The following is an 18,862-nucleotide window of genomic DNA, read 5'->3' as shown; positions in this document are numbered from 1 at the left end:
CCCTTCTCCTCCATTCTCCTCTCGGGATCTTGGGCACGCATGCACACGTGCCGGGCGTGAGTTTTAAGCCACCAGGTCCGGGACACGAACCGCGGTCGACTACATGGGAGTCCAGTGACATAGCCATGACGCTAACTGCTGGTTCCCTTAGATTCTGTTTCTTGTTGTTAGTGTTTAATGATTTTTTTTTTAAGGTTTTTGCCATAGGGCGTATGCACTCACCAGAGAGAGATGGAAAGAAACAGTGAGAGGGAAAGTGAGAAATTCACCCCCTCCAGCCCTGCCCAGGGGGGATGGCCAAGCCATAACCCCTTCTCTGTTCTTCTGGGAATTTGGGCATGAATGCAGTTGCATTGAAGTTGCCACATCCAGGACTCAGTCAGCTATGTGAGAGTCCAGCCCTGTAAACATCAAACCACATGCTGGACCTGGTTTATTTTCTTTTAATTTACATTTAATCACTGTACATCTTTACAGTGTACAACATGATTTTTCCCAGTATGAATCCAGAGCATATTAGTCAAATCAAAGACATTACCATATACGTTATCATCAACAGGTAACTCTTAATTTTTGTGTCTATTAAATGTTATGTGGTTTTTTTTTTGATCCCCTCTCTCCTATCCCCTATTACCCAGCCTCTCCTATTCTGTCTCTAATATCTAAAGTTGTACCCCCTCACACACACCACTGTTGTATCTTCCAGTCTTTCAATTTCTGATATAGAGTGTAGACGTTTGGTATATATTATTCAGCAACATATAGTCTCTGTCTCTCATAGTCTGACTTGCTTTGCTTGGCATTAAATCTTCATATTCACACATACAGGTGTATTTTTCAAGCTGCTGGGTCCAGGACTCGAACTGTGTTGTTGGCCATGTGGTATCCAGCTGCCTTAATTACTAGCTACTGATAGCCTACATTCTGCATTTTTAATAGGCACTGTTGGACCAGCCAGTGAATGCTGGTTAAGGCAGCTGGATCCTACATGGCCACCAGTACCTTTCAAGTCTGGTGCATATGCCCATGTGCCCAAAATCCCCAATGGAGAAATGGAGAAGGGATTGTGGCATGACTATATTCTATAAAGGGAGGGGAGGTCTCATAATTATCACACTCTCTGTTTCCAGCAAGCATACACGACCTCTGGCAAATTTAAGGAAAATAATAATAACAAAATAGGCACTATTTCCTAGGTAAATTTTATGTTCAGATGTTTCGGACAATACATTTTACTATAATTAATCTAGCATGGGGTATTTCAACAGCAGTTGTACTACTATTTCAGTCTAAGAATTCTGTGCTGTGAGGTCTACCCTGAATGTTTTAGAATGTATACATTCCTAACTCTACCAATACGAGACCTCTGGCCCACCCATCCCTCATTTCTGACAACCAAAATGTCTTCAGACATCATCAGGACACTCCCTCTGCCCCAATTGAGACCCACTCTTCTAGGTCTATCAAATAAATGTCCAATCTTATTTAAATTATATTATATAGATATATATACACATACACATATCTCAACAGCACTATACTAAATTTCTTTAAATATGACTTTTTAAATTCTTGCTCTTAATAAAGATTCATGACATGAAAATACTTTGCCTTCAAAATCTAATTCTATTTAGTTTTATTAGAATTCTTATTTTCTTTGTCAAAGATCATCCCTTTATGTTTCTATTAATAGGTTAAAATAAAAGAGACTGTAAGAGGTCTTTCAGGGTTTGAAAATATTCTATTACCGTGTGTATCATATATTTTTCATAAAGGATCATTTCAATCCAATTATCCAAAACTTAGCGTAAAATTATGCTACAGCTGCAGAGACAAAAACAATTTAAAATAATGAGCCCAAAGGCTATTCTGACTTCTCTAGATCCCCAGTCTTCATTAGAATGTGACATACATTTATTTTCTTCTAAAGAGAACTATAATGAAAGTAGTATTTACTAGATAATGCACTGGTCTTTATCTCATTTCTACTTAGCTTAGAAATTATTGCCCTGACAACAAAATATTTTGCAATAGCAAGATTTATCTGTATTTTAAATTTCTGATCAAGTTACAATGAAACAATCATCAATCTGTTTTCACTTTAGAAAGATTCTTATTTAGATTTCTCAAATTCTGCAAAAATGTTAAATTACAGTATTTTCAAAACTGATTAAGGACCTATAATAATTTATTTTGAATGTATAATTTCTTTGTTTTTCTAAAAGGAAAAAAAAAAAGGCCTCCAAGCTCCCCAAACTAGGTTTCTTAGTAGTGTTAATTAAATAACCAAATTTTTCTAAATTCAGATTTTGCCAATATGACCAAAATGTGTCAACTGTTTATATGAACATCTGTGTGTGATGCTGATGAAACATTATTAGAATAAAGAGATATGGCATTATAATTTGGGACATCAGAATATGTACCTGCAATGTATCAAATACGTCTGTATGTTATTTGTAGTGATGCTCTTCCTCACATCAAATTTAACTGATTCATTTATTTTCCATAACTGTTCATAGAGATTTCACTTACCACTGGATTTTTAAAGAATTCATATTTGGCGTAATTCTTTCTAAAGTATAGCTTATTTTCTTCTTCCATTCCCCAGTTAGAGAGCACTTCAAGCACCAGCTCGTGGTCTTCTATTGTTCTTTCTGCAAATAGTATTTCAGTGAGTATGTCTACAGATAAACAGACAGATGTATACATATGCATACCACTCACATGCACATATACATAACCATAGAAATATGTACAAAATGTTGTATCTATCTTTATTGAACATAGAAAATTTCACCTCAATTTCGAAATAACCAGACTGAAAAAATCTTCAATTAATAATGTTGATTTTTATACCAAAGCAGACTGTCATTTGCTAGAGAAATTACACACACAAAAAAATCACTATCCACTTTCTGCTAATTCTCAATCTCCTTTCATTTCTATGTACATTGTCCTTTTTTTTTAGAGGTTTTTGCTAATAGGGCACGTGTGCTTGCCAGAAAGACAGAGAAAGACAGAAAGACAGAAAACGAAAAATCACTCCCAGGGGGAATGGCCATGCCGCAATCCCCTCTCCTCCATTCTCTTGAGATCTTGGGCATGCACGCACACATGCCCAGTGTGAGTTTAAGCCACCGGGTCCGGGACTCGAACCACAGTTGACTACATGGGAGTCCAGCGACATAGCCATTACGCTAACTGCTGATCCCTAAATTGTCAATTTAGTACAAATCTGCCCTAGGTACATGAGAGCTATTCTTTCTCTATAGCTCATCATAGAACCAAATTTAAAAATTTGTTTCAAGTTTTAACAATTCACTTCATTAAGAGACGAAGAATTCTGACAAGATCAATATGCATGTAAGACACATAATCTGGATAGTTAAGAAAAATTCAGATAGATGCTTTCAAAAGAAAAGTTTAATGCAAGTAGATACAGGAAGCCCAATTCCTCAAGGCACTTCTACCTGTTTTTTTTTTTTTTGGGGGGGGAGAGGTTTTTGCTAAAGGGTGTGTGCGCTCACCAGAAAGACACAGAGAGACAGAGAAACATAAAGTGAGAGATCAGACCCCAGAGGGGATGGCCACGCTGCAATCGCTTCTCCTCCATTTCCCTCTCAGGATCTTGGGCACATGTGCACACGCACCTGGCGTGAGTTTAAGCTACCGAGGCCAGGACTCAAACAGCAGTCGACTATATGGGAGTCCAACAACATAGCCATTACACCAACTGCTGGTCCTGGCACTTCTACTTTTAAAACTTACACTATGGAAAATACATTGTGTATTAACAACAAAGATAACTAGGTAGGGTGGGAAGGCATTTAGAGGGATGGCAGGGGGCATGGTGGCTAAGGGCACGGGACTCCTACATATCTAACTGTGGTTTGAGTCCCAGACCTGACAGCTTGTTTTCTCACTTCCCCTCTCTGTCTCTTTCTCCTGTGTCCCTCTCTGGTAAAATTTGAATAAATAAATAAAGTTAAATATAATAATTATTTAAAAGAAAAGGTACTTAATCAAGGAAGCAATGACAATTTAAAAGAGGTAAACATAGGGGGCCAGCAGATGGCGTAGTAGTTATATCGCTGGACTCCCACATGGTTAACCACAGTTTAAGTCCCTTACCCAGTGGCTTGAAACTCATGTGGGGTGAGTGTGCATATGTGACCAAGACCCCAGGAGGAGAATGGAGGAGAAGGGACTGTGCTGTGGCCGTCCCCCACCCGGGGTGCTGATTTCTCACTTTCCTTCCCACTGTCTCTGTCTGTCTCTCTCTGGCAAGTGCACGTGCCCCAAGCCAAAAACATCTGAAAGAAAAAAAGAAAAAGTGACCATAACATGCAACATTCCTGGAGCCAGCAGGTGGTGTGGTGGTTAAAGGCGCTGGATTCCCACATGGCCGATCGTGGTTTGAGTCCTGGACCTGGCGACTTGCTTTCTCTCTCTCTCTCTCTTTCACTCTGTCACTTTCTGGTCAAATTAAAATAAAAAGAAAAGAATAAATAAATAAATAAAGTTAAATAAAATAATTCTTTTAAAAAAATGCAACATTCCTGTTTTAATAAGGAAACTCTGATGCTATTCATAGTAGTACAGTTCTTAATCACTGCAAACTGAAAACTGTCCAAATGTCTCTTGACATGAGAATAAATACATGGTTAAAAGCACATAGTAGAATACACACTGTAATGACCCATAATACTATGAAGGAACTTCACAAACATACTATTAAGCATAAGAAGTGCTACGCAGATAAATAGTACAGTTGGCTCCACTTACATAGGCTCAAAAAGAGTAATTAATATGTGTTGGTAGAAATGAAGATGATGGATCCTGGGTATACAACATCTGAGAATTCATGGGGTTGTTTGTGCATGTTTTGTATACTTAATGTATGTCATACTTGAATAATAGAAGGTTGGGTAAAAACAACTAAATTACTGATGCAAACAAATTAAAGAACAGTCAAACAAAGAATATGGGGAGGCGGGGTCTTCCAAAAGTTCATGGAAATGCATATTATGAAACAACTGCAAGGGATTCCAAAACGTTCTGTGTCAAAATAAACTCATACTTTAATTCCATTTTTCCACACACTCATATAAAAATTCTCTGCTTTTTTAGTATTTCTAGGACTTTTGAAAAAATATCTGTGTCTCAGAATTTCAACTCAATAGTGATCTGTGACCTACAACACCCGAACCCTTGAAAGTAATGTCAAACTTAAATAGAAGCTTATTCATCTGAAAGAGAGTTCTCGAAAGAGTGCTTGATGAATATGGATGAGTCTGTGCTAAGTGTGTATCAATGCACTCAGGGTTCTCTACCTAACCGATTGCTCTTTTCTGTCTCACCGACTGGCTCCCCTAGCTCCTTTCTCTCCAAAGACTCAGTCCTTGATTCAACTCTTTTCTTTCTCCCTTTGCAAACAAATTTACTCTTCCCTCTTCAACATCACATCCGTTGGGTTCCTTGAAGTAAAACCTCTGGCTACAATTGCTCTTGTTCATGCTTGAGTCCAAACTAGTAGACACTCCAACACCTCAAGAACAATTTGTCTAAAGCCAAAGTCAGTATGGCAGTTCCTCAAAATAATAAGTTAAACAAAATATTAAGTTAAACATTAAGTCATCATGTGATCTAGCAATTCTGCTTCTATTTTTTCAAAATAAGTGAAAACAGGGACTCAAAAAGATAAAGTTCACAGCAGAATAATTTACAAGAACTGAAAGGTGCAAACAGAATGCCCATGAGCAGATAAACAAATGTACACTATACATACAATGGAATAGTGAACTTTAAAAAGGAATGAAATTCTGATACATACTGCAACATGGATGAACCTTGAAGACATGATTGTAAGTAAAATAAGACAGACACAAAAGGACAGACACTGTATGGTTCTACTTACACAGGGCACTTAGACTATTCAAATTCACAGAGACATAATGTAGAATGTGGTTGCCAGGGACTGCAGGGGAGGAGGCAAGGGGTTGTTATTGTTTGACACCAAGACTCAGAATAGGAAGACACAAATTTCTATATACAGATGGTCATAATGGATGCAGAATAATGTGTATGTACATGCCACTGTACATATACAATGGTTAAAATGGTAAATTTCATATGTACATTTTACCAAAAAGTAAAAAACAAAATACTTTATTTTTTTTCTTTTTTTGGAGAGGTTTTTTGCAATAGGGAGCATGCACTTGCCAGAAAGACAGAGAGAGATAGAGAGACAGAAAGAGAGAAATCACCCCCCCCCCAAGGGAGACGACCATGCCGCAATCCCTTCTCCTCCATCCTCCTCTCGGGATCTTGGACATGCACGCACATGTGCCCAACGTGAGTTTAAGCCACCAGGTCCAGGACTCAAACCGTGGTTGGCTACATGGGAGTTCAGTGACATAGCCATTACGCTAACTGCTGGTTCCACGAAATACTATAAAACAGAAGAAAGTCATCTTTCTTCTTTCATCTTGAATGGTGTTTTCTTCCTAAATTCTCCTGTTTTCATTTCTGCTATTGTCATTTTTAAAAAATTTTCTCCAGGAAATATAGAAATATAAACTGTCTGGTTTCTTTCTTAATCTCCACTTAAATATGCTTTTTCTATCCATAGATATTGGGACTCCTCCACATGCCTCACACAACCAACAAGACTCATACATTGCCACTGTCACCAATCCAACTTAGACTTTTACATTTTTTTGGTCCAGACTTCTAAATAGTCTCAAAATCTCTACTTTCTCATTCTCCCAGTCCAATCTGGACTCTAATATTACACCTAATTCCCTAAGACATCTGTATCAACGGGATCTCTGCTCAAAATGCTTGTCTACTTTACTTATTATGAGCTCAATTCATGTAGTCTACCACTTACAACCTATCCAGCCATCCATTCAAAAAGTATTAATTGCAGGCCTTCAGTGGGTCAGACACTCATCTAGGGGCTGGGAATTGTGTAGTCAACAGGACAGTAAAAATAACCACCCTTGTGGAGTTTTCATTCTTATGGGAAGACAGACCATAAATAAAATGTGAATCTTAAAAGCTGGTAATAAACCGCACAGGGAAAAATAAATCAGAGAGGGGAGAAAAGTGCTTAGGACACAGGAAAAAGAAAACCATCTCCAATATCTTACTGGGAAAGGCTTCAATGTAAAGGTAATGTTTGAACAAGACCTAAAGGAGAAGCAGACATGAGCCAAGCAGGTATTTAGAAAAAAAGAGCAAGAACAAAGCCCTTGGTGCAAGAGAAAGGCTGGTATGTTTGACGCACAGCAAGGAAGTGAATGTGACTACCCCTGAGTAAGTCATCATGAGAGGACCAGGATATTTAGAAAAGTAATGTGATAAAATAGGGGTCTGTATAGTAAAGATGGGGTTTTTCCTCTGTGTTAGATGAGAATTCCTAAGAACTGGCATGTTAATTAGATCACACTCACTACTGAGTGAAGAACTTCCATTAAACTTCCATTAAAAAGCTTAGGGTTGAAAGCAGGAAGAATATTTAGCAGGTTACTGCAGTTAACCAAAGGAGAGAAGATGGGGCTTAGACTAGCAAGGTACCAGTTGATGTGTTAAAATTTTTAAAAAAGAATCTCAATCGGAAACCAGCAGTTAGCGTAATGGCTATGTCACTGGACTCCCACGTAGTCGACCGCGGTTCGAGTCCCGGACCCGGTGGCTTAAAACTCACGCCGGGCACGTGTGCATGTGTGCCCAAGATCCCGAGAGGAGAATAAAGGAGAAGGAATTGTGGTGTGACCATCCCCCCTGGGGGGTGATTTCTCGCTTTCTGTCTCTATGTCTCTCTCTCTCTGTCTGGCGAGCGCACATCCCCTATAGTGAAAAACCTCTCCAAAAAAAAAAAAAAAAAAGAATCTCAATCTATTTTTAAAGTAGGACTAACAGGATTTTCTAACAAATTGAATATGAAGTGAAAGTGAAGGGTACTTACAGACGATACCAACATTCTTGGCCTAAGCACTAGGAAGGATGGTTTTCCCATGAATATACTGGGAAGACTGTAAGAAAAGTTGAGAGGCTATCCAATGATCACTGGGATACCAAGTGAGAGTTTCATCCTAATCTTCCACACTTAACCTCAGTGTACAGTTCACACAATTCAGCTGGTATTTTCTTTTTTCTTTTTTTTTTTTTTGCGGGGTGGGGGGGAGGTTTTTGCTATAGGGCACATGCACTCGCCAGACAGACAGACACAGAGAGACAGAAGGCAAGAAATCCCCCCCCAAGAGGGGCCAGCCATGCCACAATCCCTTCTCCATTCTCCTCTCGGGCTCTTGGGCACGCATGCACACGCACCCAGCGTGAGTTTAAGCCACCAGGTCCAGGACTTGAACCGCAGTTGACTACGTGGGAGTTCAGCGACATAGCCATTACGCTAACTGCTGGTCCCTCTGCTGGTATTTTCAAGCTTACAGAACACATTATTAAGCATAGTATATACTCTATACTGTATCTATATCCTTTGCAACTGCAGTGGGAGAAAATTTCAAGGTATTAATCAAGAGGCTAGCTTGTTTTCTTTGCCAATTTGTACTTCTTTCTACTTGTTATCTTTCTCTATGGCTAAGGAAACAGCATATGTTCTATGCTTATGATACACTCTACACAGAGAGAAGAAAAAAGTAGCAAGGATGCATTTCTCTGATTTCTGAGCTTCAGAGTAGACTTTATCAATCTTTGAAAAGTATAATTGCTTAGGAAAAATCAAACCTAGTCAATCCTCCATTGCCTCATAGAGGGTTCCGCCCTCTTCCCTTTAAGAGAGAAGCTTGAGTTAAGGGCTTAAAGGAGAAAAACATGAGGGGGAAACTGAGGCAGCCAGGTAGTAACTGAATGGTGTAGGCCCCAAGCAACCCCTACCTCTTGCCCCCTTTCAGAACCAGAACCCTTTCAAGGTGGCATGACGCCAGGTAAACTCAGCGGTGGTGTGTGGCTCAAATCAGTTCACAGCCATTGGAAACCACTAGATTCAAGTATTGGTCGTCAGGAAACTCATTATGAATTTTTGCATAGAAAAATACACCGTGACTTTCCCAAACGACCGAATAGAAGTCCTGCATGTAGTGTGTATTGGTCATCAGGAAACTCATTATGAATTTTTGCATAGGAAAAATACACCGTGACTTTCCCAACGACCGAATAGAAGTCCTGCATGTAGTGTGATGAAGGACAACAGCTGAGTGAGAAAGTCCAAGCATCCTAGTAGAGGAAAGGACGGCAGTACCAAGTTTCCCAGAGGAATATCGAAGCATTCGGAGAAGACTATCAACTTAAGGTGTTTTATGATACAGTCAACAAATTTGGAAGGAGTAAGAATTTGCAGAACATGAAAATGATTCAATAAGAGGTAAATTCATCCCTTGGGGATTAAATACCTACCCAAACTGCTGAAGTAGTAAAGGTGGGTCTGATTCTTCTGAGAATATCATAAATCTATGCAACTCACTGATAGAACCTGAATTGATTACCCCAACAAGACTACAAACAACCCAGAGGACAAACACATTATAGAAGATTAAATCTTCTCTTCAGAAGGCAAGAGACTCAGAGACAGAAATTAATTCATGTTATAGAAATAAAGGAGGTCACATTTGTGTAAGTCTCAATGTGACAGCTGTGTGTTGTATTTAATTCTTATTATACCTGTAGTTTGCCGAGTAACAGCCCCAAATATAACAAGTCTTAATCCCAGGAACCTGTAAATGTTATCTTCCATGGCAAAGTCTTTGCAGATGTCATTAAGTTAAAGGTATTGAGACAGAAAAAATATCCTGGATTAACCAGGTGGAGAGTAAGTCTATTCACATGCATCATTAAAGAGAGCCAGAAGGAGATGTGACACAGATGGGGAGTTCATGCATTGTGATTATGGAAGCAGATTCAATTTGAGTAGAGTGACCATAAGCTAAGGAATGCAAGCAGACACCTGAAAGAGGAAGGGGCAAGGAGCAGATTCTCTCTAGGGTCTTCAGAAGAAAAATTATTTTCCAGAACTGTGAAAGAATACATTTCTGTTTAAACCACTAACTTCGTGGTAATGTTACAGCAGTCTAAGAAAATTATTGTAATAATCTAAAGAGCAAGTTATATTTCTATTTTACAGGTAGACACTGAAGTTCAGATAACCAGCTCTCCTGGGCTGAGGAGCAGCCACATGTCTGACCCCTGGTTATGCTCCCTCCCCTGCAATACTGCCTTTACCTTCATAGAAGTTGCCACCTGAGAGGCATTCCCCGCCACCTCTGCTAGGTCTATTTATGTCCTGCTTGTTATTTCTGGATCAGCTAAAATTGCTCTCTCATGTTCCTGCAGTTCTCATGTTCTGATTGCTTCAATTCTCCAGTTCATTTTGCAATGTGTTTTAAAAATATTTGCTAATTACTTGAAAATAAACACATTTTGAGTGTAAAGGAAAAGACAGTGATGGGCAAGATTTCAAATTATATCAGTCTTATCCTTCCATGAAAGGAACATAAATCATTTCAATTTGGACAACAAGGAAATAAAGTAAAGGGTTCAAAAAAAGCTGTGGGCTGGCCCCAAGGCCTGATGGTTAAGGGAGCTGGATCCCACATGGCTGACTGTGCAGTTCAAATCTTGGCCCTGGAGGTTTAAGAAACACTTCTAGGCATGTGTGCCTGCATGCCCCAAATCCCAACAGGATGGGGAAAAGGAGGGAAGGGGATTGCAGCATGACTATGCCCCATTGGGAGATGTTTTTCTCCCTCTTCTTTTCTTTCTCTGGTGGGATGTACACGCCCTCTGGAAAATTTTTTAAAAGAAAGAAAAAAAATGAAAGAAAAATAGAAAGACAGAAGAAAGAGGAGAAGGGACAGCAGCCTGGCCATTCTCCCTAAGTGGATGATTTCTCGCTCTCTGTCTTTCTCTCTGCGGCAAATTCATGTGCCCTATGGCAAAAATTTCTCAAAAATAAATAAATAGATTACCAAAATCTAAGAAAAGGGAAACAAAACAAACACTAAACTAGTATATGGTTTCTAGTAAACTTTTCCCTGGCTATTCTCCTTTAGCCTTATTTTAAAACCAAATTAAGTTTTAACCAACTAAATAATTGTAAGTAATTTATAATAGATTTTTAAATGCCAAAAAGAAATATATTAATTCTGCAAAGTAGGAACTTTTTACTGCAATGTTCAAAATCCAAAATAAACTCTGAACTTTTTGAGTGCCCATTTGAGAAATGACCCTCAGAATCCTTTCACATAAATTCATCATTATTATGTTAAACATCTTGTATTTTTGCTTTTGCCAATTTATATATTATTGAATAAAATACACAAAACACTTACACTAAGGTAATAAAATTGCGAGTTTCTTTTCTATGCATATGCTTTGTATTTTTGTTCTGTGTGTGTTTTGCTTTTACTATACTTTCCAAATTTTATTCAGTATATGTTCATTCTAATCAAAATATAAGATTTAAAGTTGTAGCACAAACATTTTGCCCCAGAGAAGCTTCATTTAGGTAAGAAAGAGATGACTGTAAATAACTTCACAGTATGTGGGCCTTTATCTCAAATCAAATTAGTGATAATGACCTTGTCTAACACTAATATCCTGATTGAAGCATCATTCTTTTTTTTTTAATTCTTTTCTGTTTTGTTTTATTTTATAATTTCTCATTTATATTTAATTGTTGCACATCTTCATGGAGCAAAATATAGATTTCCAAAAGCATGTGTGCACTGTGCAACAATCAAACCAAGGATATAGCATATTCAACAAGGAACACCACATTTGAGATATATGCACGTACATACACACGCTACACACACACATACACACATACCTATTTTTTCCACTTATTTGTGATGTATCATTTCAAAACCCATCTGCCCTATCTAGCTGCATTTCTGTATATGTTAAATACATCCATTTCCTGATACCATTCTGTCTGTTCAGACCAACTGCCCCTTTTCAAACTACATTATAAGTTTCTCTGCAGATATATTATGGTTATTAATCCTTCATCTGAAGTAGAGTTTGTAAATATTTTCTTATATTTTGTGGGTTGTCAGTTTCTTTATTGTTTCTTTGCTGAGCAGAAGTTTTATAGTTGAATGCAACCCCTTTGTCTCTTTAGGGGCTTATCTAAGAAATCTTTGCTACTCCAATGTCTTCATGTATTTCTCTTGAGTTTTCCACAAATACTTGAGGATTTACATTTCAATTTTTGATCCACTTTGAGTTGTCTTTTGCTAATGGTGAAAGCTAAGGGTCTAGTTTCATTTTTTTGCAGGTAGATAACCAGTTTTTCTAGCTCCATTTGCTGAAAATAATTTCCTTATGTCCTTTGTCAAAAATCAGTTGTTTTTGTTTGTTTTGTTTTTTGACTGACTTCTAGATTCTCTGTTCTGTCCCATTAATCTATGGTACTCTTTTTGTGCTAGTACTATGCTGTTTTGATTATCACAGCTTTGTGAGATATTTTGAGGCATGGCAAGCGAGATGTCTCTACCTTTATTCTTTTTGTACCATATTGTCTTGGAGATATGGGAGTCTTTTATGATTCCAGACAAATTTTATTATTTTTATTTTCTATTTCTGTGAAGGATGTCACTGGTAATTTGATAGTAATTGCATTAAATTTATAAATTAACTTAGGTAGAATCAACATTTTAATTATATTGATTCTCCTGATCCAAAGGCAAGGGATGGCTTTCCATGTTTTGGTATTGCTTTCAATTTTTTTCTTCAATATTTTCATAGTTTTCTTTGTAAAAAGAAAATGCATTAGTTAGACATATTCCAAAGAATCTCATTTTTGTACAGCTATTGTAAATGGAATGCTTTCTTCAGCTCTACCTCAACTCAGTCCATTCACTACTAGTGTAAAGAAGCAACAGATTTCTTTGTATATTAATTTTGCATCCTGTGACTTTAATAAATTCATTTGTTAGTTCTAGGAGTTTTTCATGGACTCTTTTGGATTTTCTATTTATACAATCATGTCATCTGCAAACAAGGGCAATTTCACCTCTTTTCCTATTTCAATGCGTTTTATTTCCATGTTTTAGAATTATTTAATTTTGTTTATTCATTCATTTATTTTAATTTGACCAGAGAGAGACACATACACAGAAAGAGAGGGAGAGAAAGTGAGAAAGCAAGCCACTAGGTCCAGGACACGAACTGTGGTCAGCCATGTGGGAGTGTCCAGCGCCTTAACCACCCCACCACCTGCTGGTCCCAAATGCCTTTTATTTCACTCTCTTGTCTGATGAAATTGGCTATTAATTCCAGTACTACTTTGAAAAGAAGTGGACAACGTGGACCACCTTGTCTTGTTCTAGTTTGTGGTAGGAAAGCTTTCAACATTTCCCCATTCAGTAATGATATTAGCTCTGAATATGTCATAGGTACCTTTTATTATCTTAAGAAATACACCTTCCATACTTATTTGTTTAAGAGTCTTAATTATGAAAAGATGTTGTATTTTATAGAATGTTTTCTTTTTTTCTTTTTTTTTGGAGAGGTTTTGCTCGCCAGACAGAGAGAGACAGAGAGATAGAAAGCGAGAAATCACCCCCCAGGGGGGATGGCCACACCGCACTCCCTTCTCCTCCATTCTCCTCTCGGGATCTTGGGCACGCACGCACACGCGCCCGCCGTGAGTTTAAGTCACCGGGTCCGGGACACGAACCATGGTTGACTATATGGGAGTTCAGTGACATAGCCATTACGCTAACTGCGGGTCCCTATAGAATGCTTTTCTGCATCTGATTTGTTATTATTTCAATCTTTCCTTCTGTTATTTCAATATATTTCATTAATTGTTTTGTGTATATTGAACCATTCTCATATCCCAGGGATAAAGCCTACTTGGTCATGATGTATAATCTTTTTGATTTACAGTTGGATTTAATTTGCTAATATCTTTTTGAGGATTTTTGCATATGTGTTCATCAGGTATATTGGTCTGTAATTTTTTTTGTTTTATCTTTGTCTGCTTTTGGAATCAAAATATTGGAGGCTTCAAACTGAGTTTGGGAGGGCTCTTTCCATTTGAATCTTTAGGAAATCTTTAGTTTGAGGAGAATTGGCATTAATTCTTCTTTAAACGTTTTGTAGAATTCAGAAATAAAGCCATCAGGACCTGGGCTTTTCTGTGTTGAAAGGTTATTTACTAATGATAAAATTTCTTAGCTTGTTATTGGTCTAGTCAAGCTTTCTATTTCTTCCTAGTTTAATTCAGGTATATTACATAATTCTAGGAATTCATCCATTTCTTCAAGGTCTTCTAATTTGCTGGCATCCAGTCGCTCATAGTATTCCCTCATGATCATGATTATTTCTGCAGTGTCTGTAATGACACTGAAAAAGGCAATAGCCTTTTTCACCCCTGATATTATTTGTCTGGGTTTGTTTTCTATTTTTCTTAGTTTACCGAACAGTTTTGTCAATTTCATTTATCTTCCCCCCCCCAAAAAAAAAAAAAAACAACAACAAAAACAGCTTTCTAGGGGCCAGCAGGTGGCATGGTGTTTAAGGTACTAGACACAAATCTGCATGGTCAATCTGGTTCAAGTCCCAGACCTGGCAGCTTGCTTTCTCATTTTCCCTCTCTCTCTCTGTCTCTCACTGACTCTCTCTGGTGAGTGCATGTGCCCTATAGCTAACTTAAAATTATTTTTAAAAGTTTTTGTTGTGTTAATGTTTGTATATTGTTCTTTTGTTCTCTGTTTATTTCTGCTGTAATCTTTATTGCTTCTTTCTTCTAGTATTTTAGGAGTTTCACTCTTACTTTTCCACTTTCATGAGATGGGTTGTTAGATTTATTTATTTTACAACTTTCTATTTTTTTTTTCTTGTGAGCCCTAATTGCAGAAACTTTCCTCCTAGGACTTCAAACTGTCTCAGAGATTATGGAGAGTTGTGTTTTATTATCACTTTTTTCAAGATTTTTTTCAATTTCATTTTTAGTCTCTCCAATAGTTTAGAAGTCATTTAGGAATAAATTGCCTAGTTTCCATGTATTTGTCAATTTTCAAATCTTTTTTTCTGTTGTTAATTTCAAATTTAATTTCATGGTGAAAAGGATTCTAGAGATTATTTCTATACCTTTTAACTTGTAAAGGCTTGTTTTGTGCCCTATTATGTGGTCAATGTTTGAAATGTTTTGTATGAGGCTGAGAAAAATGTATATTTTGTAGTTGTTGGGTGAAATGTTCTGTAAATGTCAGATCTATTTAATTCATGGTATCATTTAGCTTCTGGGAGTGTTTATTTTTTGTCTAGAAGACATGTCCAGTGGTGAGGGTAGGTGTCAAAATCCCCAACAATGAGTGTGTCACAATATCTCCCTTGCTCTCTCTGTTTAGTGGTCTTTATATATCTGGATGCTCTGATACTGGGTGTAAATATTTATAATTGTTCTATCTTCTTGGTGAATTATCCCTTTAATTCTATACATTGATTATGTCTCTTTTTACAATTTTTAGCTTAAAGTCTATTTTTACTGATATTACTATTGTGATCCAGCTTTTTTTGTTTCAATTTGCATTATATAACTTTTTTTCAGCCTTCCATTTTCAACCTATAAGTGTCTTTATTGATGAGGAGTGTTTCTTGTAAGCAGCATATAGAATAGGTTCCTGTTTTTTTTAATTATTTATTTAATTTTATTTGTTCTTATTATTTAATTTTTAATTTGACTAAAGAGACAGAGAGAGAGAGTGAGAGAAGGGAAAAGTGAGAAAGTAAGCTGCTAGATCTGGGACTGGAACCACAGTCAGCCATGTGGGAGTCAAGCACCTTAACCACGATGCCACCTGCCAGCCTCCCAAAAAGGGCTCCTGTTTTTTTATCTGTTAGGTCAATTTGTGTCTTTTAATTGGGAAATTTAATCAATTAACATTCAATATTATTATCAATATGTGTGGATTTATCCCTGTTGTTTTGTTAGTCATTTTCTTAGTTGTGTTTTCTCTTATTTCTGTTTATTTCCTTTTCATTTTCCTTATGTAGTACTCCCTTAGGTATTTCTTGAAGTGCTAGCAAATTCTTTCAATTTTTGTTTTTCTGGTAATGATTTTATTTCTCCTTCCAGCTTGAAGTATAATCTTCCTGGGTACAATAATCTTGGCTTTAATTGTTTTTCTTTCATAATTTTGAATACGTTTTTCCATTTCCTCTGGGCTGCAGAGTTTCTGTTGAGAAGTCAGAGGTTAGTCCTCAGGATATCTTTTATAAGTAACTTGAAATCTCTTTAACAACTTTTAGAATATTATCTTTGTCTTTAACCTTTGCTATTTCAGCAATGATGTGCCTTATGGAAGATTTTTTTACATTGATTCTATTTGGAGTCTTTCATATTTCTTGGATCTGATATCTCAAAAATTGTAGAGTTTTCAAATAGTATTTCATGAAATAGATTTCTATGCCTTTACCCATCTCCTTGCTTTCTAGAATACCCATTATGCAGATATTTGGATGACTGGAGGTGGCTAAGGTTTCTTGTATGTTGTCATTCCTCATTTTTAATCATTTTTTTATTGTTTTTCATGACTTGGACTAAATAAGAAGTTCTGTCTTCAAATTCTGAAATTCTTTCTTCTGCATGCTCTAATCACTGTTAACATTTTTTAGAGAGATTCTGATGCCTTGTATTTTATCCTTTATCTCTGTTTGATTCTTTTTCAGGGTGTGTTCCTTTTTATAGAGCCCCGTCTTCATGACATGGACTGATTTTCTCATCACCTGATCTTGATTATCTGTTTCCACTTGCATCTCAATGAGTTTTCTTATGATCAAAATTCTTAAATTTTTTACTGACATTTCCTGTATGTTATCCATTGTTGGTGAAGAGAGATACTTCCTTCTTTTTTCTTTTTCTTTTCACTTTTCTTATGTCTCTGTGTTGATTTTTAGGCATCTGGTAGAGTAATATCTTCCTCCTGATTGTGGAATAAAATGCATAGTGCCTGAGGGGTTGGATCCATAATGCCTGGAAAAGGTGGCCCAGGAGGGGCCAGAAATCAGATGTACCTTTTAGATCCAAGTTAGGCTGATGTATCTGCCTATAATTTCTGTGAGCAGGTTAACCTGTCAAATTGAATGCAGTCCTAAAGTTCATCCAGGGGAGGTTGGAAGCAAGCTTGTCTGTGAGACCCAAGGAGCTGGTCCTATGCAGCCTGCATGAAATGCCCAGAGTGAGGTGATCTTCAAGGCCCAGATGTTACTCTATGAAGGTCATCTGGGAGATGTAGGAGACCAGCCTAGTATATGTAGCCCACAGAGTCTGTTGGGCCTGCTTGTCCTTTTCAGGAGTGGGTCAGCCCCAAGATCAAGATATAGCCCTGGCAAAGGTGGTCCAGGGAGAGTCAGTGCTCGGCAGTGCCATTCTGATCCAACAGGGCTTAAGTATCCACTTGTAATTTCTAGGGGCAAGCCAGTCATTTATACCCAAACACGTGTCCCTGGCAAGATGATTCTGGAGAGCCTAGAGGCCAACCATGCCTTTCAGATTCAAGTTGGGCTTGTGTACCTGCTTGTAATTTCCTGGAATGAGGCAGCTCACCAAACCCAATTGAGGCCCTGGCATGTGTATCCAATAGGAGCTAGAGGCAAACATATCCCTGAGACCCAAACATCAGTCCTGTGCACCCTGCATTAAATGCTTGCAGGAAAAGTATCTCTTAAGGCTAGAATGTGGCCCTATGAAAAAAATCAGAAAGAGGAGACATGCCTAGTTGATGTAGCCCATGGAGTCTGTTAGATCCATCTCTTCTTTCTGGGGGGCAGATCAGCCCCCAAGACCCAACTGTGACCCTGGAAGAGGTGGTCTGAGAGAAGTCAGATGCCTGTGATGGCTTTCAGATCCAAGCAGGGCTTGTGAACCTGACTATAATTTCCAGGGGGTGAGACAGCCCACCAGAGGTAAGTGCAACCCTGGCAAGTTTGTCCTGGAGGGCTGTACACAAGTTTATCTGTGAGACCCAATAAGCAGGTCCTTTGACGCCTGTGTGGAACACCTGGTGGTAGGGGTGACCATGAAATTCTGAATGAGGCCCCAGGAATGTTGTTCAAGAGGGGCTTGAGGCAAGCCTCTCTCTGACCTTCACCAGAGACTGACTTCTACTCTCCCCCTCCAACCTAGAACAAGGGTCTCTGATGCCCTCCTTTTTATCAGGTGCCACTCTCATTTCCTATGCCCACACTTCTCAGGGAGTCCGGAGAAGCAGCACTGTGATGACCTCTGTTGGGATAGATCAACAACAAAAACAGCTTTCTAGGGGCCAGCAGGTGGCATGGTGTTTAAGGTACTAGACACAAATCTGCATGGTCAATCTGGTTCAAGTCCCAGACCTGGCAGCTTGCTTTCTCATTTTCCCTCTCTCTCTCTGTCTCTCACTGACTCTCTCTGGTGAGTGCATGTGCCCTATAGCTAACTTAAAATTATTTTTAAAAGTTTTTGTTGTGTTAATGTTTGTATATTGTTCTTTTGTTCTCTGTTTATTTCTGCTGTAATCTTTATTGCTTCTTTCTTCTAGTATTTTAGGAGTTTCACTCTTACTTTTCCACTTTCATGAGATGGGTTGTTAGATTTATTTATTTTACAACTTTCTATTTTTTTTTTCTTGTGAGCCCTAATTGCAGAAACTTTCCTCCTAGGACTTCAAACTGTCTCAGAGATTATGGAGAGTTGTGTTTTATTATCACTTTTTTCAAGATTTTTTTCAATTTCATTTTTAGTCTCTCCAATAGTTTAGAAGTCATTTAGGAATAAATTGCCTAGTTTCCATGTATTTGTCAATTTTCAAATCTTTTTTTCTGTTGTTAATTTCAAATTTAATTT

General features: G+C 37.8%; 1 protein-coding gene across 2 annotated transcripts in view; it reads right to left on the bottom strand.

Annotated features, from left to right (window-relative positions):
- GRB14 (growth factor receptor bound protein 14) overlaps positions 1-18,862 on the bottom strand; it is a 151,173-nt gene that overhangs the window by 30,140 nt on the left and 102,171 nt on the right. For both annotated transcript variants that reach the window (XM_006160259.3, XM_006160260.3), the window contains one exon: positions 2,536-2,657. In XM_006160259.3, the coding sequence (XP_006160321.1) occupies positions 2,536-2,657 (122 nt within the window). The remainder of the gene's footprint in view (positions 1-2,535; positions 2,658-18,862) is intronic.

This window comes from Tupaia chinensis, unplaced genomic scaffold (genome assembly GCF_000334495.1).
Source record: "Tupaia chinensis unplaced genomic scaffold, TupChi_1.0 Scaffold000674_1, whole genome shotgun sequence".
Lineage (NCBI taxonomy): Eukaryota > Metazoa > Chordata > Mammalia > Scandentia > Tupaiidae > Tupaia > Tupaia belangeri.
Note: the sequence above shows the minus strand (reverse complement) of the source record. Positions and strands in the feature narration are given on the sequence as shown.